General features: G+C 47.7%; 5 protein-coding genes across 5 annotated transcripts; 1 reads left to right on the top strand and 4 right to left on the bottom strand.

Annotated features, from left to right (window-relative positions):
* Positions 1 to 7,843: 7,843 nt before the first annotated feature.
* Positions 7,844 to 8,302, bottom strand: F5147DRAFT_579477 (uncharacterized protein; the record flags this gene model as incomplete). Its single annotated transcript, XM_041431487.1, has 3 exons — positions 7,844 to 8,020; positions 8,069 to 8,101; positions 8,141 to 8,302. The coding sequence occupies 3 exons, from the start codon at positions 8,300 to 8,302 to the stop codon at positions 7,844 to 7,846; spliced, it is 372 nt and encodes a 123-aa protein (XP_041291232.1).
* A 475-nt stretch (positions 8,303 to 8,777) lies between these two features.
* F5147DRAFT_702549 (uncharacterized protein) lies at positions 8,778 to 9,927 on the bottom strand. Its single transcript, XM_041437794.1, has 3 exons — positions 9,753 to 9,927; positions 9,529 to 9,694; positions 8,778 to 9,459 (listed from the first exon to the last, which is right to left on the bottom strand). Exons 1-3 carry the CDS (start codon positions 9,761 to 9,763, stop codon positions 9,073 to 9,075), a joined length of 564 nt encoding a protein of 187 aa, XP_041291231.1. The 5' UTR covers positions 9,764 to 9,927; the 3' UTR covers positions 8,778 to 9,072.
* Positions 9,928 to 11,255: 1,328 nt separating this feature from the next.
* Positions 11,256 to 13,389, bottom strand: F5147DRAFT_614790 (uncharacterized protein). Its single transcript, XM_041432508.1, has 8 exons — positions 13,103 to 13,389; positions 13,007 to 13,046; positions 12,738 to 12,960; positions 12,570 to 12,686; positions 12,413 to 12,516; positions 12,057 to 12,366; positions 11,833 to 12,001; positions 11,256 to 11,771 (listed from the first exon to the last, which is right to left on the bottom strand). Exons 1-8 carry the CDS (start codon positions 13,212 to 13,214, stop codon positions 11,416 to 11,418), a joined length of 1,431 nt encoding a protein of 476 aa, XP_041291230.1. The 5' UTR covers positions 13,215 to 13,389; the 3' UTR covers positions 11,256 to 11,415.
* Positions 13,390 to 22,663: 9,274 nt separating this feature from the next.
* F5147DRAFT_526512 (kinase-like domain-containing protein) lies at positions 22,664 to 22,924 on the top strand (the record flags this gene model as incomplete). The annotated part of the gene is made up of 2 exons (XM_041430004.1): positions 22,664 to 22,791; positions 22,816 to 22,924. Coding segments are annotated over 2 exons (237 nt in total), but the record flags the coding sequence as incomplete, so codon positions are not given.
* A 602-nt stretch (positions 22,925 to 23,526) lies between these two features.
* F5147DRAFT_775243 (uncharacterized protein) lies at positions 23,527 to 26,033 on the bottom strand (the record flags this gene model as incomplete). Its single annotated transcript, XM_041441690.1, has 10 exons — positions 23,527 to 23,560; positions 23,609 to 23,799; positions 23,845 to 23,988; positions 24,038 to 24,226; positions 24,281 to 24,318; positions 24,370 to 24,710; positions 24,782 to 25,015; positions 25,147 to 25,300; positions 25,368 to 25,761; positions 25,806 to 26,033. The coding sequence occupies 10 exons, from the start codon at positions 26,031 to 26,033 to the stop codon at positions 23,527 to 23,529; spliced, it is 1,947 nt and encodes a 648-aa protein (XP_041291228.1).
* Between the last annotated feature and the right edge of the window lie 60 nt (positions 26,034 to 26,093).

Raw genomic sequence — 26,093 nt, 5'->3', positions numbered from 1 at the left:
AAACATTCATGAACGGATATGGGTCCTGCGGGTAATGGTCCGGGAACTTGATCATGAGGCGCATGCAGACTAGCGCCTGGGTGTCTTTAGGAATGCCTTCCATGAATAGTCGGTTGCGCTCGGCTTTCCCAATACGGTCTTCTGCCAAGAGCGGTTGCATGACCTTCTTGAATGCGCGCAGATAGCTACTTAATTCCTGGTAAGAAGGCATTGGTTTGTTAGCGTACTCGCGTGCAATGGCTTGTAAGTCCGTGAGCGCGTAGCGCCTCTTGCCATCCCATCCTGGATACATTACCTTCACCTCGTCTAAGAAGGCGTCGTAATCGCTTACTTGCGCTTCAGGCATTCCGCCCCATAATTCGTGATCATCGCGCTCGAGGTAGCGGATAATGCCTTTGATTCAGTCAAGTCCTAATAGACCTACTTCATCAGCGAGCTGCTCATATGCATCGATAAAGTCAGCGAGGTTATCCGTGGTGCCGTCGAATTTAGGCGCGTCCGTTGTCCCACGGATAGGCATTCTGGTTCTTACTGTGGACATGATAGGCGATTGGGATGTTGCGGGTGCAGGAGTCTTCTGTCTTGTTAGCGCTTGGTGTGCATATACGAAGGGGAGATTTGCTACGATAGTTCCGCCTGGAATCAAGTTCGGTGCGCATGGTGTTTCGGATGCTTCTTGCTTGATCTTCGGTAATCCCACCGTAGAAAGTGCGTTCTCGCGCGCAGTGGATGCTGGCGTGTTAAGCGGGGTGTCGGTTAGCGCGCTTAGCGCTGACAGGTTGGAGATAAAAGGAGGTTGATTGGGCGTGTGGAGGAACGCTCCGGGAAGTTGACTTCTTGGGTTATCTATTGCTTCAAAGTCGTCGGACGACTCCTCTTTGACAGATTCTTCGGGCGAGGGCGTTACTGGCGATATCGGTTGCCTATGCGCACATGCTAGGAATGTGAGATCTGGTCGTGCGGGTTCTGATACGTTGCGCGAACGACCGCGGGGGGTTGAAGGAATAAGGGACCTGGTACAATGGATTCAATAGCTTTGTCGAATGCGGCGATGGCTTCTTCTCTAGCTCTGCGACGACTGTTGGGTCTGAGTACCCGACCGGTTGTCTCAGAAGTGTCCCTCGCGGTGGGCTCCAGTTGAAGGTGAGGAATCTTGACTATAGGTGAAACGCTAAAGCTAACGGGGGTTCTACAGTAAGACCAGGATACGAGAATACGACTCGACCCAAAGGACAGCTACTGAGAGAAGTTCCTCTTTAATGTAATGGAGGGAGTCTTCGCCAACTAGACGGGTGGTAACAGGCGCACGAAGGCGCGAGAAGATAACGCGCGCATAGGCGCGAGTAAGCAATGCGAAGGCGCACAAAGAGCGCGCGCGAGCGAAAGATGCGAGGGGCGCGCGCGTATGCAGAAGCGTGCTTTTGAGCGATGGGGGAGAGTGTTCAAGTATAGCAGATGCGCGAGCGATGGTAGAATAGTGAAGTATAATCGGATTTCAAGTACTAAGGTGCACTTATACAATTTGCAGTATACTCAGATAAGGGAGAAGGGACGGAAGTCCGTTCCAAGGAACTTTCCCTCTATTTAAGAAGGGAGATTACGCTATGCGGCGCACTTCCGAGCGTGGTACCGAACCGAGTAACCATATCAACTCTAAATATATTCTAAAGCCTATGATAGACTTTCTGTATGTAAGCGCGGAGATCGGACCGAAGGTACGTCAATTCAGTGAAAGGGATAAGAATAATGCACCAGTAAATCAGCGAGGACATAGGACAGACGGACGGACAAGGGTACACAGGCCTAAGGGGAGGCGCACGAGCGCGCGCGAAAGGCGTGAGTGCATGTAAGGCGCGCGAACGAGGCGCGTACGTAGGGCGTGCACGTGAGAGCGCGTATGACTGATCCTTCGGATAAGAGCTGGAACGTGTAGGGAATTATGTGGGTAATAGGGCCGTATATTCCGCATTGAGAGGCGCGAGTCTCTACACCGGCCTCGATGTGCTTATGAATGAAATGGTAACACAAGTCGATGTGTTTAGTGCGAATGTGATTAGCGGTTTCTGTTGACAATGCGATAGCCCCTGTGTTGTCAGCATAGAGTTTGAGAGGCAGCATGAACGTGATCTTCAAGCATTCGCAGAAAGACTTGATCCAAAGTCTGTCTTGGATCGCTCCTGTTAGTGCCATGTACTCTGACTCCACCGAAGACAAGGCCTAGGTTGTCTGCTTCTTCGCTGCATGCGAGATAGGACCACCATGATAGTACCAAACGTACCCAGTGATCGAAATGCAGTCCTCTGGACAAGTGGCCCAGTCAGCATCGCTGAAGCCATGGATGGTGATGTCCGCGTGCTTTCCCCGTAGTGCACATGATAGGATAGGGTACCGAAAAGATAACAAAGGTCTCATTTTGCGGCAGCATAGTGCCAAAATTCAGGTGCGGAATTGTGCTGAGACAGCTTCATGACGGCGAGGGCTATATCAGGGCGAGTATACATTGTGAGGTAGAGTAATTCACTGACAAGCTTGCGATATTCGGTTGGGAGATTGTTGATGTGAGGGTGGATGTCTGTGTTGCGTCCGAAAGGATTGATGGGGTCCATTGGGAGTGAGACGGGATTACAGTGACGAAGGCCATGTTCCTCAAGAAGGTAGACAATGTACTCTTGCTGATGCATCCAGAGCTCTCGAGTCGTGCACAAATGAACATATTGGACGCCCAAATGCTTGACAACTGGCCCTAAGTCCGTGATTCCGAAGCGAGCTGCAATGCAACCTTTGATCCAGTCAAGGAACTTGCGGTTGTTGCAGCCCGCAAGGCCATCATCAATGTGCCACATGATGATGCAAATGACGTGCACCCCCTCAGTGTTGACATGGTCATACACAAAGACAGCATAATCGGCTTCGCAACATAAGAACCCCAAATGGATGAGAACTGCGTGCAAGAGCTCATACCAATCGTATGCAGCTTGTTTCAGTCCGTAGAGCGAAGACAAGAGATGGCATACCAAGCTTGCCCCGTTCTCAAAGCCGGGTGGTTGGTGCATGTACACATCTTCATGCAGTTTTCCCCACAGGAAGGCACGCTTCGTGTCGAAACTGTCTACCTCCCAGTCGTGAGCTGCTGCGTGTGCGGAAAGGAGTTGGATGGAGGATGGTCGTGCGACAGGTGCAAATGTCTTGCCGAAATCAATGCCTGGTACCTGCAAGAATCCCTGCGCAACAAGATGGGCTTTGTGCACAGGCCCACCTTTCGCATCCTCCTTAAACTCAAGAACCCATCTACATCCTATTGCCCTGTGTCCCACCGGAAGCTCCACCAGTTCATACACGTTCATCTCCGACATTAAGTTGATCTCCTTGCGCATGGCATTGAGCCAATCATTAGCGTCCGAACGTTGCATTGCTTCATCGAAGGTGGAAGGAGGAATCTTCATGTTGTAGTCCAAGGTGAGAGGATTTCAGCGAGCATTGCTATGGATGGTGACACAAGCGAATTCCGTGGCGATGAGATTGGCAAGAACGCGGGGATAGCCAACTTCGTCCTCATTTTGGACAATGGCATCAGGATCAGCAGTCGTACCTTCTGGAGCATCAGGCAAAGTATTCACCCCCTCAAGAGGCACCCCCTGAATGCATGCTTGACGCAACTCATGTTGACGCGCTAAGTGTTCACGATCGGATGCCAACTGCTCTTGGAATATTTGACCACATGCCATGAGCAAGCGCACTCGTTCTGATCGACATGCCTCTGTGGGTAGGGATGCTGGGGTGGAAGACAATGTGGGAATTGAGGAAGTTGACAGAAGAACAGGAGTCAAGGGCGCAGGAGCCATTTCGTCATCGTCCGAATCATCCCCGTCAGTTGGGAAAGGACAACCAGAGAACGTTTTATCAAATATGATGTCCCTGGAGTTAAAGAAACTTCCGGTTGCCATATCACAACAGCGCCATGCACGCCCGTCTGGGGCATAACCCACAAATATAGCTTCGCGTGATCTTGGACCCAATTTCTCCTGGAGTTCAGAGGGTATCCGAGCGAAGCAGCGCGCACCAAAGACACAAATGTGCGAGAGGTCGGGTTTAGCGTTATGTAGCATTTTGTAGGGCATTTTACCTGCAGGTAAAGCGCGAGACTCCGTGCGATTGAATAAATATGCTGCTGTTAGCGCTGCTTCTCCCCAGAGATTACGCAGGAGCCGTGCGTAGTTTAACATTGCATACATCCTTCCCTCAATTGTGCGAAGCACACGTTCTGCTCATCCATTCTGTTGATGGGAATATGGCGCGGAGAGTTGCTGCGTGTAATTCAGCAGTAAACGCGTCATTGAGAAACTCTCCACCGTTATTGGAGTGAAAGGCGACAACATGCAGACCTGAACGAGTCTCCCACCTCGCACGAACAATCTCCCATGCCTCTAAAGCTTGGTCCTTGGTGGCCAGAAGCTGAAGTGCGAGAATTCCCGTGTGATCATCAAGGAAGATAATGAAGTATCGTTTGTGGTGAGGTGTGAGAACCGGAATGGGACCGCACAGGTCAGAATGAATGAGCTCTAGAAAACAGGAGGCGGGAGGAGACTGCGATGTGGGATGAGGCTGCCTAGGGTGCTTGCCAATGATACATGACTCACAGCGTGACATGGCACTGTGCGAGTCTAGGGTAACACCACGAGCAATGAGAGGAAGGCAATGGACTGATTCTCCTCCGGTATGACCCATGCGTGCATGCCAGATGTCATAGGTCAGCGGAACACATGCAAAAGCAGAGACTTCTGACGGTTCAGATACGAGAGGTGTTGACTCGGAAGGAGGGATGAACTCGAGATCGATATAAAAGAGACGCCCCAACATAGGAACGGAGCTGAGAGATTCTCCCTTGTACATAAGCTCACAACGAGCAGGCTCACCCCGAAAGTTGCATTCCCAACCTTTTGCTAACATCCACCCGACTGAGAGAAGGTTCAACATGGCTCCCGGCGCATGAAGACAGTTCGAGAACCAAACTCGATGTCGAGTACCCCCAATCTTAAGCCATGCGACACAATCACCGCAACCGGACATGTGAAGAGACCTGTGGTTGGCCGTTTTGATAACAATGGGATCCTGAGTAGAGTAAGTCCAGAACATGGCGCGGTCACTGATAAGAGTGCTGGTGGTGCCGGAGTCAAGAATGGTGGATAGTGCATGAGTGTGGGCAGAGACATCGTCAGGCAGCTCCTCGATGCCCGCACGCGATAGGTCATGTATGTGTGCGGCCAGTGCAGAAATAGCGGGTGGTGGATTAGATGATGCCGGTGAAGGAGTGGGAGGAGTGACTGATGTGACTGCAGCTGTCTCTTTCTTCTTCTTCTGCCAGGGTGCCTGTCCCGCCATTCCTCCACCTTCACGAAAACAATGTTCTTTGTCGTGATCCCCGCGTCCACATCCGGTCGTTAAGCAAAAGATTCCTTGAGGATTGTTCTTGTGCTTCCGCAATCCAGTGATAGAGTTGATGTTGGAAGCGGTGGAGGTGGACACAGAGTTGGCGTACTCAGATCTGGGCCCGGATGCAGCAGTGGGATGGGTGTTGATCATGCGTGAGGCCTCTGCAGTGATGTGTGTGGTGCAACTCTCGAACGTGAGAGCATTCGTTTGGAAGGAGGCTGAAATGGGATTCCTGCTGCTGAGTGCAGAACTAACGACAGTGGCAGAAAAACTATTGTGCATGCGTTGTTTGAGTTGCGTGCAGAACAGTTGCCAGGCGGGAGATGTAGGAAGCCCGGAAAGGAGATTAAACACAGCCTCTTCGTCAGAATAAGCAGCACTCATGCCAATCAGGCGATCACGGCAACTAATGTGCTGACTGACGTAGTTACTTGCGTCATGTGCATCTTTCATGCGAAGTGCCTGTATGTGCCTCCGAATGACAAATTGAGAGCTGACGTCGTTATGATGGAAGTGGTCTTTGAGAATTTTCCACGTGTCATGCGCTGTGATCGAAGCATTGCAGGGAATGAGAAGATGAATACTCAGTGCAAGCTTGCAGAGGATGATTGTCTTGGCCTTAGAGTCGTTGATGAGCCAGGCTCGTATAGCTGCCTTCTCGGCATCAGTAGGAGTTGCTGAAACGGCCGCTACAGGCAAGATCGAAGCTGTTCCAAGAATGTCACTTGGGTCTGCATTTTCGGTGACATGACACCAGAGGTCATCGTTCGTTAAGACAAGCTGCGCCTGCATCTCCCATGGAATGTAATTTTCTACTCCCGTCAACTCTGGTATGTGGTCGTACTTTCCCATCGTTGGGACAATGCACAGAGTGAATTCGAGCAAGGAAAAGAAGATTTGAGTTGTTCCAACGTGAGGGATTCTGTATCTTTCCAGTTTCTGTGTCATTTAAGACACAGGGCTCATAACCTGTTAGAAAGTAGCACACTCAGCATTGATAAGCAACAACTAGATTCACAATTAATGTACCTGTTAGAAAGTAGCGCACTAGGATCAAGTACAAGGCTCAGAGCAAGATAAACAATACGCGTACCTCAGCGTTGATAAGCAATAACTGAGGGACGCAAACAACAACAAGACGAGATACTTGTAGGATACGGAAAGACAGTGCTCGAATGTCAAGAAGAAGGTAACCATACGATGCCAAGAATGAAGCATGTGATACGACGAAGTGGTGAGGTTGCCCAATAGCCAAATGCAACATTAATCTGTCCAAATGCAGAGGACGACTTATCTCTTCAACAAGCATGGCTCTTGCTCGAACGAGGATTGACACACTCACAGCCTGCAAAGGGTGGGCAACAACTTGGATCAGCATGGCTCTTGCTCAAACAAGGATCGACACACTCACATACTGCAAACAGTGGCAACGACTTGGATCAGCATGGCTCTTGCTCAAACGAGGATCGACACACTCACAGCCTGCGAACAGTGGGCAACGACTTGGATCAGCATGGCTCTTGCTCAAACGAGGATCAACACACTCACAAACTGCAAATGGTGGGCAACGACTTGGATCAGCATGGCTCTTGCTCGAACGAGGATCAATTCACATACTGCCTATAAGAAATGCACAACATAAATTAGAGTGACCTTCAAACTTTCCGATAATCTTACCAAAATATGTGGAAACCAGGCACCTGATGCCGCTACCATGTTTTCATAATCCTCGGATGTCGGTGTCTCAGCAAAGTCCAGACGTTTCATGAGTGATCTGGGCAATATCAGTCGAGGCAGGTAATGAGATCATGGGTAGTTACTTCTCAACTGCATATTTCATGCAGATCTCCAAGTTGGTCTTCTGAGTCGAGACGAATAATTGCTGAAGCACTTCATTATCCAGGGTTCCCGCCGTTTGTTCGATAAGTGGCCCGCAATCTGCATCGTCGCTGTCCATGTCTAATAAATCAGCGTCAAGATGTATCAGACTCATAAGTCGACGATCAACAGCTTACTAGGGAGGCATATGTGGCATTTCGGAGGGTGTCGAATCTCCTTGGAGTGGTATAGAAACTTCAGTTGTGGCCCAATCGCAAATGACTCTTCTGCATGCTTCGGCGCTTGTTCTGCAGCGTCCTTCATCGATGTTCCCTTCGATTTCAGCTGGGCGTATGCTTCGTCATAGAGTGCATCAAATTTTGTGAACAATACCATTACTGGAACTGAGGAATGTGATTGTGCCCATCAGTCAAATATCAACGACGGTCGAATGCGAAAGCTTACTGCTTCCACTATCGCATTGAGAAAAAATTTTGATTTCCCCTTGAGTGAACGACCTACAAGCCTCGTCCATTGGGATGCAATACCTATGCTAAACTGTGAGGTCTCCCGCGTCGCGATTGATCAGCTGCAATTACCAGATAGCGTGGAGTTGATTTGTTAATCTGGCTTCCTTAGAACGGTCTGCGATGAATGTCTTGACGATGTTGAATTCAGATTCGCCGCCTGCTTCAAACCCGCGAGAATCGTGAAAGATAAAACCTGGATTGCTCTGAAACACCATTTCATTCTCGATGTTGTGCAATCCGCGCTGAGAATGTGTCAGTTCAGGTTACCATTTACTGAAAGTACACGACACCTCTCTGGAAGCCTTCAAGACTGTGTCATCAATCTGAAGTTCATCGCTTAGCCGTCACTGCCATTCTCCTACTAGCATCGTGATACCTACCTTGTTCCCAGCGCTGTTATATATTTCTGGATTCTCTCGTGTGTTACAGACTCTCTGTAAGATGGTAGTTTTTCCTGCATTGGCTCTTCCTATTACGAGGATTCGAAAGCGACCGATTTTTTCTCTTATCTGTGAAGGATCCATGGGAGAAGGTAAATGTGGCGGATATGAGGAAGCGTTGGCGTAGCCTTTTAATCATTGCAGTGTGCGAACTCGGTAGATTCTGCCCGAGTTGAAAATGATCTAGATTCAGTGGGCAATGGGTATAGCAACGCATGCCACATGAGGCATACACGAGGAGTCAGATGTCGAAGTCATTTTGATCATTCGGAAGTGGCGGAATATCTGTGTCGGGTCAGAAGGATCCGTAAGAGTGGGCAAGGCGAAGGCCGTCTCAAGTTATACTAGGCGCCTGAGTACTGCCATCGATCGAGGTAATCAGTAAGATTGCGAGTCATTGGCGCAAACGTGAATGTATTAGAACATGGTAGGAACGTAAGCTTTGGTGAGCACTGGGAACACAGGAAGCTACCCTAAACTAAGTTATTTACAATGATGTTGTATGTATCCCCCTTAGGAATCATGAACGCATTATCTTGATTTCCTCAAGTTTGATTCGTTTCTATCATGCACGATAATTTATATTTGACAATACAATGAATGTAAATAAAATAAGATCACATACAGTATTGGTGACTGATGAATACAGTGAAAAAAAAATGAACTGGCCCGAAAAAGACGGTCGCTCAAAAGCCAACACGCTTCATTTAACAATAAAAAATTCGGAGCCTTGGGGAGAAGGATAACGTCGGTAAACATCAATTTCATTCCAGAAAACCGGAAGATATGGAAAACTGTTCTTGGGTCAAGAGAGTCAAAAAAAAATTGGCAAGGGCCCTTGGAAGGGTGATATACTAAAAGAGCCAGACGAGCGCGAGTAGCGTCATAGTAATCATAAACTGGATGAATGGAAAGATAAACTGCAGTGACTCCAGAAGTTTTATGAACCATGTAGGCATGGATGCCGGTATCGCGCGTAGACGTTGAACCTTATACTTGGGGAGGCGACGAGGGCCAAAAAGAGGCGGGTGCCTCAGAGTGAGCGTGTGCTGGCGCATCAGGATCTTGCCCAAAACAATGAGGAATGCGACACAGAAACTCAGTGAGCTGCCGACAAAGAAGAGTCCGCACGAGAGCTTATAACGTAGCGAAGGCGTTTGGGAATCGTGCGTAGGGACACCATCGTTGACAGGGGAATCTAGTGGTGACGCGTTGAACCAAATTGACCCGGTTAGCAAAGCCTGGAGTTGATGAATAGAACCATGCATGCATCAGGGGATGCAACAATACTGCTGACGATGTAAACTCACTGAGTACAGTGTCCAGTTGAGACTGACGATAAGTGTCTCAAGAACAGCTTCGTTGGGATGTAATTCCTCTTCCGATTCTGGAATCAGTCCCTCGACCTTTTCCAAGTCTGGGAGCTGCTGCTTTTCCATGTCGCAAGATTCATGAGAAGAATTACACTTGAGAGCACTTCGAGTGGGGAAATCTTCAGAACGATACAGCTGAAACAAACGGACAATGGGCTTGCCTGTCATTCATTTCCGTAAGAAGGTGTTACGGAAAATGCTCTCTGCGACGTAGATGGCGTTATATGTCTGCTTGACTGAAGAAAAGTAAAGTACAGGGTGCTGAGCGCTGAGCAACCTGCAGTGTGACCTATTATGCTGAGCGCACCAAACACAGCTTAACACAGCTTGTGTTAGTAATACCGCAAACCTACTGTAGTTCTAGTACATATAAGTATATAAGCTTCCCAAATAAGTACTTCTTATGAACCTTCCGAAAATACTCCGACACAGCAATACCCAGTGTAGTATTTTACACAGAATCAACAAGGAGCTCCCGGGTTGAGTTTTCGCATATACAGGAATCCTGTGGTATGTGCAGAAACACGTCGTGATCTATATGCAAATACTGAAAATCACCGCATCTCAGTCCAACTTTCTTACCATCCACACTGACAACGACAACAACGATGCTTGACGATCACAGTGTTATTGTCAACAGTGACCAGTCCTCCAGGCACAGCGGAGACGAATGTTGTGCGAGAAGTTGGAGAGTTTAGTGCTGTTCATGATCGGCCAAGGGAGGGACGAAACTGAACAGCAACTGGTATGGTATGGTCTTTTTCTACGCATATACATCATTTTATTCTTAGTTTATAGGATGGATATACTCGATAATCGGCCTCATTCGACGGGGGCCATTTACTATCCTATCAAGGACTTCGATCCCTAGGATCCAATGTAGTGCACAAACCTGTGCCGTACAACCGCCTGAAGATAGTAAAGGTGAGAGACCGTTTGTTTTCAAACTCGATGCTAACCAGTAATGTTCTATCAGAGTACCCCTTGAGACTCGCCCCAACATGGTATGGCAACGTACCGTGCTGTTTAGTTTTTGTCAACGCTCATCATGATGAGAATTCACTAGCACTGTCGACGTTCGAGCGTATCAACTGACAAGTACTCATAGACATGCTCGTGCTGTGGAATATAATGGTGCATACCAACACCTAGATCGCCCGGGTCCCTGATGGACCACTCTGACAAGTTATCCGGCGGTTTGCCTGTACTAGAAGAGAAGCCTCACTCAGGAGCATTGCTCGCCTGGACAGCCTTTCGATCGTCCATTTTTGCCAGCGCAGCAGCGCGTCAGAGAATACAAGAGGATCGCGTCGGACCATAAAATCATTGCACGAGTCAAAGACATAACTTTCGCTGACACATGGACGTCGGAAGCGTAGAGATACGATAATAGGTTCATGCTGCTGCACGAAACGAGCCGGTTTAGTCGAATCATCGCTCGCAAGTACTGCGTCGTGAACGGCCCTCAATTGGTGCATTTACTAAATAGAGCATGCTCATTGCTGGCGCAGGTTGGTCACGGGTCTAAATTTATTCGTGTACCATATCTCATCGACCAAATTCTTGTTTATTCCCGGTTGTTCTTTGATTATCATATACATGCATGTCGCATCCGATCGGATTCTTTGCTGATATTTCTGCCGTGGTTAGTATCAATGATTCGTGTTCTGATTCTTCCGATTCGTCGTATCGTTATCTTTCCTGTAACATTGTGTATGTAATAGAATACTGAATATGAGTATACATGAAAGCTATAACAGACACGGTCTTTCAAGACGAAATGCGATGCCCCAAAGTACAAACTGCACACATGATACACATAGCTTATCGGTACAGATGTGATGCAGCATCTGTTTTCGCTTTTTTTGATGGCGCAATCGTGGGGACAGCCTGACCACGAATACCAGTATCAGGGCCGCCGTCAGGCTCAATGGCCCGTTTGCGCTTTTCTCCGCTTTGTTCCTCAGACGCTGCGGCGGGCTGGCTTTTCTCGCCACTGCGACCTCCGCCACGACCTCCACCACGACCACCGCCTCTGCCACCACGGCCTCCTCTACCCCGACCCCCGCGTCCGCCTCCACGTCCGCCCCGTGACGAACCGCCTTTTTCCTGAGAACGCGAGAGAATTGAACGCGCAGCGAAGTTAGCACGATCAATTTGGAATTGTTTCTCTTCTTCCTCTGCGACACGATAACAGGAGTAAGGCACAGATCGTATGCAATACAGAGAGGGTGACAGTACCTTCTGGTATAGACCACTGGACTTCGTTAGAGTTCACGGTCTTCAGGTTGGTCTTCACGTAATCGATCTCATCTTCCGTCATGGCTTTGTCGAATCCGACGAGACCAAAGTCATCTCCTTTTGAGAATTGGATGTATGGTACCCGAGCGAAGCGCTCTCTCAAAGGAGTCTATCGGTCCAAAAAGTCAGAACCTCAACAGACGAACTGAAAGCCACCAAATTACCTTCATCTCCGTAAAGTTAGCATCACCACCACAGCCCGTGAACTTCATTGTTGCGCCCTTGATATATGGCACATCTTCACTCTTCACGCTGCCTCCATCTTCCTCCTGCACACGAATTTTAGTCCCCATGAACTCGAGCCAGACTTCGGGGTTGGGCTTGTCTTTGCCCCTTTGCCCCTTCCCCTTCTTCTCGTTTTGCATCTCCTGGAACGCATTGAACCCCTTCCGGCTTGCGATGTTGTCTTTGCGCATCTCGGCGGTCTTGCCAGTAAGACCCTTTTCTTTGATTTTCATATCGCAGTAGGCCTCCCTAGAGTCCATTAGAGAGGGAAAACTCAGAAAGAGAAACGTCATACTTGGACATAATCAGCAGTTCCTTGCCATCCCAAGATGGTTTAGGATCGGCATTTAGGAATGCTTCCGCGGATTTCATTTCTGCAAATTCGACGAAGACTGATCCCTGCGAAAATCTGAGCACCTATGTTTTGTGTTGATTGAATCCACGAAACATACCTTGAACTGCTTGTTCCCGTCTATACGACGCATCCTGACAGCATTCGTTTCTCCATACTGGTCGAAAAACTTTTCCAGCTTCTTTTGAAGATCGGAAGTCTCATCCCCAAACCCTTTCTACAGCGCATGCATGAGCAGATTTGTCGATGCTTCGATGATCTAGCTTACCGCGTAGACACTCCTCTCAAATTGACCCTTGGGTGGTTGAACCTCAGTGCGACGCCTCGCATTTTCCCCAGCTTCATCCACTTCCAGTTCCTCGCTTGTCCGTAAGGCCTTCACTATCCACTCATGGCCCTTCGACGCATACTCTCGCATGCGCTTGAACGAGGAGACGGTTTTGATGGGTACCCAATGTTCCGCATTCGCGGTGTGGAGGCTCCACATGAACCTGAATCATATCAGCCATGCACGCGGTGCATGATGGTCATGCGCACTTATCGAATGGCAGGTTCGAGTCTGCAAAGTAGAACTCGACTATGATATCGATAGTCATCCATCTGCAGAAAGATGATAGCAGAAAAAACACATACTCTGCTTGCGAGCATCCTGCAGCTTCTCATCTTCATCTCCTTCGTGTATCGCCGCAGCCTCTCCAGCTGGCCGTTTTTCCTCAGTAGAGGCTGTTACAGGTTCCGTAGACATGGGTAATAAGCAACAAATAAATCAAGATAACAGCAATAGAGGGTTGAACGTTATAAACAGTTCGGACAGAGATGAGTCGAGTTTCAACAAAGCGACTCGCTCGAAGTTGAAATATCGACTACTGAGTGTTGACTTCAGCGTCAACGCTGGCAAATAAGCACGATATATATGTGGCTGTACAATTGGAAATTGAGATTAGTAGGAGTAAATCAGAAAATAAAATCGGAGATTAGATAAGGTGGCTCACTACTCATCCCGGCAAAACTTCACCTATCATCGGTTCATCTCCGAACCTCGGAAACCAAGTGGCTCTATGCCATATGTGCAACAGCCCGCATAGAAGTCTGTCTCGTCCACTCGGTCAGAATTAACGGAAAATAATAATAACCTTTGTTGCTTCGACATTGCTGTCACCTTCCAGGACGTTGCCGCTTGGTTTGGAGATCCTAGTCTGCCCAGCTATATCCTCATGAGGTGATTCTCTAGTACAACTAAGAATGTCCCACCAACGGAATAGAACGACAATCTCGATTCCGCCCGCATGGCAGCAGCTCTGCCAGCTCATATGTTTGTTTTCTATATTTTTCGCTTGCTTGACTATGACCACTCTCTTTACTGCTCTGAGATGCGCAGGACCATCTCTTTTATGGGGGGCACACGTATGTTCAGGCCCATAACCAATCACGACATGGGCATCATATAAGTTATACTCGAACCGAGGGTACTTGGATAGGTTGATCCCGGGTCAAGACTCAAGCTCAAGGCTCACTCGCTGCATTTCCGAAAATACAATAACACACGCCTGCAGACGAGCCGCGGCGGCGTAGAGCCTATTCCCATTACGACGACAGTCATTCTACGATTGCGCCCACATCCTACAAGATCACCATCACACAAGACGACGTTGAAGCTGTGAAGATCAGTCAACGTCCTGCAGATCCCATTGCGTATGAGTTGGTGCCACCTGTTGGAGAGCCCGCTTAGCTGAAACAGGAAAGGATGAAATCTCACCGTTACCAGGTTGCTATGAGGCGTCTGTAGACTGTAGCTCTGCAATAATGAATGAATTGATCGATGTATGAGGCGAGATTGACAAATATATCGGAGGAGAGGAAGTGAGTTGAAATCATAGCAGTGATGTGAATAACCTGGTTAGATCAACAAAAAGACTCGTGGCGACTCTGGCGAGTACCGAGGTAACCATTGACATCACCGAAATTCCCCAACTCGGATAAGGGCTGATAATGACTGACCAGGATGCACAAGGTCGCAAAAGGTACACCAGGTGTATCAGTGTGCGGAAGGCTGGGGAAACAACTTATAAGATCTGGTTGAGAAACTCAATTGAAGATAAGACGGCGGAGGTTGGGTAAGTAACTCGTACCTTAGCGCAGATTTTGAGCTTAGAAGCATTGATATGCCAATACTACTTATACGTTCTGATCTGGTGATGAATTCTGATAAGACCATTTCATTTCGGTATTGCATTACATGGTATGAGCAGAAAGTAAAAGTACATCTAAGAGCGGAACATGCACCAAAGCTTCTCTAAGAGCAGACACACGCCAAAGCTTCTGAAGGAGACTCAGTATGACAACCACAACAAGAGGATGATTAGACAGCAGCTTGAATGCGAACTGCAAATGAGAAGTGGGACGACGACAAGAGCGAAACATGCAACAAGTGGACAGCGGCTTGAATGTTGCAAATGAGACAGACAGACAGACGAGAAAGACACATCCTGAGTGAGAAAAAGCAGTGTCGACAATGAGACGAACCGTACACCAGCACCTGCATCTACCCCTTCTGAATCAGGCTTGCTATCCACATGGGTTGCGGAGTTATGACTCGAACACGCTCTTATAGTCTACGCATCGCCAATGACAACCTCCAGGGCGCCAGTTGCTGTTATCGATGCCAGGACTGGATATTTCCAGTTTCGCTAACCTCTCGGTAACACGAAAATCTCATCTGGACTTCCAGCGCAAATGAACTGATGTTTGGCTTTACCAGAGGGCCCATCCTCAAATTGCTGCTCACATCAGTCATGACTCATAAATTACACTGACACCAGGAGACCTCACCTTCGAAATTCGAATGCACCCAACGACTACCTTTCCTGTACTTGACTACCGCTCGTGGAGACGCAGCCATGGCTTCCACATTGACGAAGGCAGCTGCCACGAAATCGATTCTGAAACCGGTAACGACTTTGAAGGGTCATGGAGAGTTGATTCAATCCATATCCTACTTTCCTGACAGCCAGTGAATGGTCAGCGGATCTGATGATAAGATCGCTTGGCAATGGGATCTGAAGACACGCACTCAGCCTTCCAGCGCTAACCACAAGAACAATTATGCACATGACATGATGTAAGACCAGCAGAGGCGGCCACCATGTGCGGCTGGGTTGGTGTGTAAATGATACCCGGTATTGTGCGTTGTAAGTTCCTACACAAATGATCAGCTATAGTTATAAATGTGAAAAATTGTACCTATTGTGCAAGACATCAGACGCAGACACATTGAGATAGGCATAGGCATGCACAAGCACACAGAAATGGGCAAAGATGCTTGTCAGCAATGTACGTACATGGATAAACGAAAACTTAGACACACCTAGATTGTGCTAGTCTAGGATGGTCAACACCCATGTTCGGAAGTTCGTTGGCTCCCTTTTCAAGTACCTGTGAGCTGCGCAGAGTTCTGCATCAGATAGTTCGTTAGATTACCTGCCAAGGGAGAATTCACTTGGGAGGGTTTGGGTTGTCTAGCACTTCGAGTGACAAGATCTTCTCAAAAGACTGCAAGATCAAATAAAGTCAATATATGCGCTATATTTTGGCATGTAATCTGAGAACTCACGATTGTGGATGCTTAGACTACTTGATTTCGCTCTTCCAACTTCGTTATGTGATGGCTTACCCCTCCAAAGTTCCATGTTCTGACTTTCAAGGGCACTAGTGATGACTCCGATGATGTATATATGTAGTGTGCTCACACTTTCCAAGTGAAGTCCCATACGACGAGAAATAATCATAATAGGGGATCAGACGAGTTTGAGTGCGACAGGCCAACATGGTGGTGGTAGGGCTAAGGGCTAAGACGCGACCGCCGACGAGATAATGTTATCAATATTTGGTGTTATTGACGTGATGTTTGGTTCACGTATCAATAATGCACATGATCATCGCATTACTCTCGCACTGCCCAGTGACACAAGTCAACCCTGCAGGAAAAACTGAACATGGCCTTTGAAAACGGTTGCAATCGCGCGAAATATGATGAATTTGGGAGCAATATATTTCACAATAGGAGACTCGCTGTGGAGACTAATATAATATTGCGCATCCGTTGTAATCTTGTCGAATGTTGTAGCCACATTTCTCTCAGTTGCGTGTGCAAAACAAAATCGGTTGTATTCCTGTCAATTGTGCTATAACCTAATGATACAAATCCCTCGACTCACGATCAGAAAATGTGATATGTGACCAGAAAACATGATAACAATGCGAAACACGACAGGATCAACACGACGGCAGCAAATACAACACAGCAACGAGGCTGGCAAGCGAGACCACACCGCGAGGCAATGAGGCAGGCAAGAGCAGGCAAGCGAGAGCAGACGACCGTGAGGCAACTGAGGCAGGCAAGAGCAGGCAAGCAATAGGGACTGACTAATACATTGAACTGTCGGCGAATGTCGCTAGAGGGGATGTACCTTCGACTGTGGCAAAAGGGCCCATAGACTCATCTACTTAGTAAACATGAGTATATGCGTTGAAAAATACCTTTTATACTACCTGAATCCACGAAACACTCAGACTCGTGGAATCAGTGGAGGAAGGCAGCGGCGGCGAGAAAAGTTGTTGGGAAGATGGTGGTAAGAAGAAAGGAGGGAAATGGAGTTGCCTGGAATTCCCAAAACATTCTAACTTTTGGTGTCAGTAGTAAAACTTGAACACAAGACTTTGTGATATTTACAGAATGTTGCGCGAGAAGCAGAGCCCAGCTGCAGAGTAAGCTGTGTGACACCGAACGACAGCATAAATGTAACACTGTGTGCATTGACGAAAACACGATCGACGACAATGTAATGATTTTGTCAGTGTGACACATTGGTCAATTGATACGGTAATAACATATCAGGGGAAATCTGAACTTACCAGTGGCACGTCAGACTGATGGCAGCCTTACAGCGTTTAGGAGGGTGTTGAGGTATGTGTGAGGGAGTGTTGTTGAACCTGCCATCAATCGTCATCGCGTCATCAGTCCGTAAAAGATTGTGGCACGGGAAAGTGTCCGCATAAGGTAATTTCAGACTTGGGGAATTTTGGTGATGGATAAGACTGCTCAGTACAAACCCATAATCAAGTGCCCGATTCTGTCACTTGTCATGGGACCGGGACAGACAGAGAGACATGGACTTAGACACAGTATTCCCAATGGCCATGCCGTTCTATCTGTGACCAAAGGACTAGAATCTGGAGTCAGAGGGCCCATCGACAAACAGCTGAGTTTAAACATCGCTCGATGACAAAGCTCAGCCAGGTCTGTATATGCAAAATGAGAACTTCCTCCCTTTTTTGTGCATTGACAACTTCCAAAATGTTCCGCCCTTTCGAAGTATAAGTCGAGCCGCTACCAATCAGCCTCTCAATTCAGCCGCATCGTTTCTGCACGGAGATGCCAGGTTCGTTTTTGCTTAGGATATCATTGCGGGACATTGTCGTTATATCATCGTCTCACCAGAGGTTGCTATATCCAAGAATTTCGCAAGTACTGCTGACAGTCTGCTGTCTTGTCAAAATCAGCTTCAAGTTTCAATCAGCGTTTCCATGTCATGTGTGTGGATGAGGTGTAGTGTGTCAGCCTCTGTCAGGACATCATTATTAATACTCTCCAGGAGGCTGGAGCAGGTGTCTGTGAGTGCCCAAGGTCGTGATATATAAGTAGAGCGTTGTTGATCGTTCGTGTTCATCAACTTCTAATATAGATTCAGCTAAAGCACTGACACGGAAGCCTGCTTCTTCGATAGCTTGTAAGGCATTTCCGAGGTGCTGTACACGATCATCTTGTGCCTTTGTTGTTGCAGCTTCACGATGTGTTACCTCTCTCATTTGCCTTTCGACAGCGAACTTTGCTCGCTCTGCTGCAACCTTGGTGTCAGTAAGTCGACAGACTATGTGCCTAACACGTTTTGTCAGAAGTTGATTGGAAGTAGAGATATGGAACACGAGATTTTCATTCGTCACCTTGCATTTGATAGACTCGGGTCGTGACATGGTTATCAATACGAAGATGATAGAGACGCGCTGTGTATCAGAGGTACGTCAATCATTTACATACTAAAATAGGAAAGATAGGATATTAACTATGTACCGTTGTAGGGATTCATTTCTGGCTGGGCTTGCAGAGACTGTTTTTACCTTAGTGTTATGTTTGCACTTTTGTAGCTTACATAATGAAGTTACCTTTTCACCAGTTACCAGTATGAGTCAGAGTCTTCAGCAAGTTTTGATGACATTTCCTCTCCTCTGAGCCTTGAGCCTGGTCCAGAAACCCTTTAGGGTCGAATAGCAGCTAGGTTCTGCAAGACCCAACATTGTTCAGACTCACCATCTGAATTGTTGTACCTTCACCGTATTTGAAAGTGTTCTTACACTGTATTACCCACCACATCTCCTCATAACTGCGATGTAAGGTGACTGGTCATGAGACCACCTTGTAATGCGCATCCCGCATGCCCGCCAGCGTGCAGCTGCCATTGGAAACTTGTATTCAAGCTCTGCCTTAAGTCCACCTTATGATCATGTCATGCATATTCCTGCTATGCTACCCGCCCATATTTCTTATCTGCCTCCTTCCTGTATCTCCCGGCCTACCCGCTCCTCATCAACATCCTGCACGCCTGTAAACGAAGCCAACCGTCCTCAAAATCATTTGACTAGTCGTATCCCTGACTTGGTCTGCGAAACTTTGTAGCACCTCGCATCAGCCGTAATTGTTTATGATTTTGCCGAACTCACTCTAGGTGTAGCTCTTCTTGCCATATCTGACAACTTTGTAGTCCTCATCTCTTCCGATGATGTTACGCTTGTCAAGGTCAATAGCTTCGTGAGCAGCCTGCGGACATTGTATGTCAACTTCATGACAAGGTTTAAGGTAAGGCGAGGCTTACTACTGGCACTCCAGCGTTGACAAGGGCAGTCAGGCCGAGGAGAACAATAAAAACAGTAGAAAGGCGGTGAAGGTTCAACGATACAGCGAGGCACAAACAATGCTCCTGACTGTATCTATAATTGTTGTAAGGTCGTGCGTTGCCTAGTCTGCTATACTTGAGATGACAAGTGCATTCGACCCTAAAGGGGAAGCGAGTGCAGCAAGGATCTAGAGGTATGTGCTGAAAGTGCTACTGGTTGGCCAATGCGAAGCGCGGGAAAGCGCAGGTGCGCGTGAGGCGCGAGAATGTGCGAAGCGCGGGAATGCGCGCGCGTGTATGCGGAAACAAGAGAGAGTAAGAGTGAGTTTGCTTAGGTGATGATATGATGTAAGACAAGAGAAGGGAGATGTGAGGTGTAAACAAATAGATTTCTACTATGTTCTGCTAGGTAAATAGTGGGTAGTAACCAGTAAGTCCTCTGTCGTTCTGGTGGGAGAGTAAGTTCGTAATAGTATGTACTGCTGGTGCTTAAGTATGGCGCCTAAGTGCTGTCATGCGGAGCCGAAGCGCTACCGAGTAAGGTATGTAAAGGTATATGTAAGTAAGGGTCCATGATAAAAATAAAGATGGAACGATAAGCAAATGTGAGAAATGGAAATATACGCACTAGGGAACTTGGTGGACAGTGGATGGATGCTTCTGGATGGCTGGCGCTATAGGGCGCTCAAGCGCGGGAAAGCGCGCGCGCATATACATCGTGAAGCACGGGAAAGGTACGCGCGCAAGTTGCGCATTGCGCGGGAAAGCTGCGCCTCGTATAGGAATAGCTGTGGATAGCATACAGAGTGATACTACAAGTTCGTGCAGCATACTCCTTGGTGAAAACTGCAATATTGCACAAGGAGAGGCATGAGTCTCTACAGCGGGTAAACATGATAGTGAGTTGATCTTACTTGTATAGAGGTCGTTGGCAACTTGATTGCTGATGCTGTTGGTTTTATACTCCACAGAAGAAGGCATAGAGTCATATTTCGGAACTCGAAACAATTCGATGGCATTCCGTCCCTGGGGGTTAGTCGTTAACGCATACATGGTGCTGTAATAGAGCGGGGCCCTCATAGTAACAACAACTTCCACACCGCAGCTAACACCGCACCCCCACCCGCCTTACCCCCTCAAGAATCATCAACGCACTGTACCATACCACATCTCAATGTACCACCACGCACCATATACCCCACTCGTTTACACGGAGTCACCTCAGCCCACCACTGGAATAAGTCAACCCACGGTAGACCTGACCCATCGGCCAAGTCATGGGAAACTAAACACAAACCTACCTCTGCATTCACTCCAGACTCCTGTACCTGCCCGCAGCAAGCTGCCGAGTACGCACTTTTGTTCATCCTTACGTTAGCCAAACCTCAGTTACAGCTACATACAGTCATCTCATCTTCATTGGGATGCGCGTCTAAAACAGCTGGCAGGAACGGCGGACTAGCGGGGGTACGCCTCATGCTAGGGCATTCGCGATCCCAGAGATGCGTTGGGGACACCGGGGGTCCCCTAGACTAGATTGAATTGTCCTCCATCGTGTACAACTCTTAATAGGACAAAAACTGGATTTTTTTAAAAAAAAAAAGAGCAGCCAGGCCCTAACTAGTGAGAACTTGAAATGGTCCTAGCCATATCTCCGGAAAATGATGGAAATATGCGTGACAATATTCGTGTCGATTTCCAGAGAAAGATCAGACTTATAGTACTAGTTTTCAGCGACTCCCCTTTGGTGAGAGGGAGATTGGGAGATTGGGAGGGTTTTTGGGAGGATTGGGTGAGGTCGCCATCAAGTTTGCGTGTATTATCAAGTTCTTACCACTGTAGCCTTGATGTGTTTAATCACTATGCTATGGCATTGCTTCAAATTTCATGAGTAGGTCACAGTCAGTCAGTGTCTCGTAGTCTTCGACTCACAAGACTGAGTTACATACACTCTTTATAGCACTCATCTAATCTGTTTTGTGCCCTCATTCGATACCCGCTCAATTTTCCAAACAAGAAGACTCAGAAATTCATGGTCACGAAGTACTACAGATTTGACCTTTTGAAGATGCGGGCGCAGACAAACAAGTTAAACGCATCTTTGGCTTCCTTTTTTGGGTGGTCGCTTACCAAAGATTGTGTGACTCAGCTACTAGGGTCCTATGCACGCCACACCTATATAGTTCAACTGCCCTTTGATCTCCTTTGTCTCGCTCTGCAGCTACACAGTCATCGTTCCTTACCTGTTGCGAATCTAAACAAGTTCGTGCTTGCATATTGATATCTCTACATCTAATTGACTTATCGCGTCTCCCACAGTTGAGTCTGGCAATGGTCCACACATTCCTCGTCGTCCTTGACACTGAGTTGTACCATGTTACAACTTCCGATAATGCTCAGATTTAGGATACCTTTGCGTACCTCAAATCCGAATCGGCTGATGCACGTCGTATTTTGGGTAGAATCTCATTTGATAAATGCAACTACTACCAGCTCAAAAATCCCGTGCACCGTCCTGATGACTGAACCCCTGCCGACATCATTCTAGAGTGCCTGGATGAGAGCAATTGGCAAAAGGTGCACCCTGTGCAGTCCTTGCGGACTCTGGCACAATCCCTATCAGATAGTTATGTCTACATTGTGATCAAGCCTTTTCTTCGTGAGATGTACAACCTCATCGCAATGCTTGAGGACTTGGCCAAGCATCTTGACAAACACAAACAGGATAGCCTTGTTAAAGTCAACCAGAATGCTTCTAAGATTCTCTCCCTCACATCTAAGGCTAAGCAGGACAGGACGGGCGGCTCGACATTGGCCTCAGTAGTTGAGGGTGATGCTGATGAGGAGCCTCAAGATGATCTCGGCGTCTTTGGTACGGATGGTATCCAAGCTATCCTGAAGAAGATGAATTACAAGATCAAGTTAATCCCTGCTGGGGTACGTGTCATCATAACGTCTGGGAATGTGATACTGATGTGTTAGAAACTTCTTGTAGTATCCACTGATAGCTTGCGTGTCGAACACTACTAGTACTCACGAGTCCAAGAAGGGATACCTGAAGTTCGTGAAAGGGGGGAAGGAAATTGAAATCTTGCAATACCTCACAGGAATTGATTCCCCTGCAAATCATACCATCTCTGGAGTACGAATCTGGCCTGTGCGTGGCAGCAACATCATATCGATGCCAGTGGCTGGTGGCTGGCTCACGTCGCTAACAAAGCCCAGTGCACACCTGTGGTCTGTCGCTAAACAGCTGTTCAAAGCAGTCGACTTCATGCACCAACACAGCATGGTGCACATGGATCTGAAGCCGAATAACATCTTGATCCCCGTCAATGGCGGCCATCTGACTGTCATCGACTTCAACAGGTCCTTGTGAGTCAAGGGTGTCGAACATAGGTTCCATGGCATTGTGGGCACTCCCGAATATATCGCCCCCAAGGCAGCCACTGGTAATGGCTTCTACAGTGCGATCCATGCGGACTTGTGGTCCTGTGGAAAGACATTAGAGGTGCTGTGCGACAAGTGTCGCCCATCCATGGATCGCGATACCTTCCTCGAAATTTCATGGCAACTTATGGATGAAGACCCGAAAAAACAACCAATGATGACAGAGGTGTTGGAGAGGCTGGCCCGTTGTACCATTGATGCTACCACCCGACCAGGTTCCTCAAGGTAATGTGAATCTAAAATCTTCATTTGCGGGCATGCATTTACCTGTCGTGAGCAATTTCTCTGTTGCTCCACAGGAGGTAAAGGCATGAATTCAACTTGAATGTCACACACACATCAGCAAACTAGGGGGCACCTGTACAATACTGTACAGTATTGTACAGTATTGTACAGACATTACACTTACACAAGGATGTCCCCACTTTACAATTCTGTCACATACTATTACAATCTGTACATCTCATGACAATGCAGACAGACTCTACACATAGCACAGACCGCACACATAACACAGACCATATACATAGCACAGACCATACACATAGCACAGACCATACACATAACAAAGACTGTATCAATGATACATTTAATCACAGGGCTTCACACAGTAAACATGACATACAGCCTCATAAGGCTCACATAAACCGTAATGATTGTCTAAGAAAAACACGGCACATCGATCGGAGCATTACTAAAGTATGATGTTAACATCCTCTGCATCGCACTCCCAGTCACATACTCAGAGTCACCCATGCCAACCCTAGCCCATTGCTCCAACATGTCTTCAAGCTCTTCGCAATGCTCCGGAATGTCGAGCAGTGTGTCAACTGATTTCCGTAAATTGACGATGTGGGTCCTGCATTGCTCAGCAGTTAGATCAGGAACCTTGTCGGTGCCAGTCTCACGAAAGCCAGAGATAACACCCTTCAACTGTTGAATCATCAGCGGTGAAAGGATAAAGAATTAAAAACATACCACTACTGCTACAAGAAGCATAGCATTGACAGGGATTGTTCGGTGGAATTCATCCGTGTTCTTTAATGCTTTCTTGCTGTTGCTGTAGTAAAATTCGAGACAAGCGTCCTTGAGAGCCTGCACCGTAAAATTCTTGAATTTTCCCTGCGAGAATCAATTTTAAATGACACCATTACCAGGTGTTGCAACCTACATCAGACGAGTCAGGGAGCCGGAGGTAATCACCGCTCTTGAGGAGCTTAGTGGCAGCTGTGGTGACCTGCTTTTGAGCCTCGTCCTTTCGCATTGTTGAGCCCTGTGGGAAGATATTATACGCCCTTTTTGCAATAGATATGATGATTTTTTTGAGCTCTGTGCGGAATGTGAACAGATCATCGCACAGCTCATCGACGTAGTATCAGCGAGCGCATTCGCTATCAATAAATGAAGAACTTACCAGCCGGCACATCTGCGTGTCGTATTGTGGAAAGTAACCTTGAAAAAACTGATGTGAGAAGGATAGACGGTGGTGTAGGGAGAATATACCTCTCTCAAGTTTAATATTCTTCTCGTGGTATGTCCATAGCACAGTGTCCAAGACTTCTCGTGCAAGGTTGAGGGCTTCCTGGGACTCTGGAATTGGATAAGCTAGAACGGCCTGCAACCGCATCTCTAACTTCGCAATCTGCAGAAATGCTTGCCAAGTGGGCGGATAAAATCCTAGCTTCGAAGGGTTATCCTGGTTTGTCTTGACCGTCCGTTTGCTGTTTCCAGATCGACGAGTATCTTTGGGTGTAGAACTACCAGAACATTCACGGCTTGAAGCTAGAAGAGTGTCAGATGGAGAGCATGATGGAGGGCGTCCACGAGAGGTGGGCTGTGTGTGACTGTGACTTGAGGAAGTAATTGGTTGAGATGGGTGCCGAAGAGGAGACTGCGTGCATGATGAAGTGCGTACATATCTGTCGTGCTGCGATAATTGTTGACGCAGAGACTTTGAATGAGAGGAATGATGTGCAGGTGAAGGTCTATGCACTCGAACAGCAGAAGCTCCTCCAGACGATGGATATCAATGAGTGGACTTCGAGCACCTGATGTGTTGGGGAGAGCATGGGCGAGGAGATTTAGAACAAACACGCTGGGATGGGCATCGATGAGAGGATTTTGAGCGATGGAAAGTATGTGCACGTTCCTGCCCATTCGACAAATGGGTCAGTGAAGGAGCTTTGCACTGCCCATTCTTTGCATGATGATGCTTGAGAACGTCGTAAACCTCAAGTACAGACAATTAATGTGGGAATGGAACAAAAAAAACGTAAATACTTCATCCTGCTCCATATATGTGAGCTTATCATGCGGATCTGCATCTCCTTGAGCTTCATCATCCGGTAAAGGTCGACCCAGATTTTCGTTAAAATCATTTGCATCGCCTGTGTCATCCGTTCGCTGGCGCGTGCACTGACCATCATCTCTGTCCCTGCAAAGAGAACATAATATCAGGGAGAATGCAAATGACAGACAGAAGAATACTCACACCTGCATACCACTGTCAAAATCATCATTGTGGTCAGCACCGTCATCGGACTCATCGCGTTCATGAGAGCTGAGCGCAAACTCCTTGTCATCATCTGTGTCCTGCCTGTCCTTCTCGCAACCACTACCAGGTTCCGTGGACTCCCTCTCATGACCTGCATCTCGCTGACCCGTGTTCCGTCCAACCGTTTTGTGACCACTGGACTGTGTGTCCTTCTGCATGGGCCATCCCTCTCTGGCCCTCTCGCAACCATTGGACTGGGGTTCCTTGAATCCGAACCTTTCGGAAGAGCAAGCCGCATGTGGGTTCGGACGGGAAGTAGGAGCCTGAGGATGCTGGCTGCTTTCTGTTGTTCTGTGTTCGTTCTGCGTTTTCTTGGCAGTGCTGCGATGTTTTGCAGGAGGCTGAAAAAATTAGCCCGAACATAATCATAAAAAAATCACATTACATTTTTCTTTCCTTTCTGAAGCTGCGAAGGAGCCATAGGATTTTCTTCAGAGCTACTGATTTGAAGATTGTCACCCTTCAGTCCTTTCCTTGCTGGGGCGGCAACTGTTTCTCCAACTTTTTGCAGCTGTGCAGCATGGCCACCAACACCATGGCCAGGTTTTGAGCTTCGCCGAGCAGTCGCCTGTAGATCCGGTGAAGAACGTCTGGGCTTCTTCCTCAGAGGCATGGTACCAGACAACTTCAATATGTACGCATGTAGCTCTAGTTATGGCACCGATGAACATGA

This window comes from Suillus discolor (assembly GCF_016758755.1).
Source record: "Suillus discolor strain FC423 chromosome Unknown F5147scaffold_38, whole genome shotgun sequence".
NCBI classification, from domain to species: Eukaryota; Fungi; Basidiomycota; class Agaricomycetes; order Boletales; family Suillaceae; genus Suillus; species Suillus discolor.
Note: the sequence above shows the minus strand (reverse complement) of the source record. Positions and strands in the feature narration are given on the sequence as shown.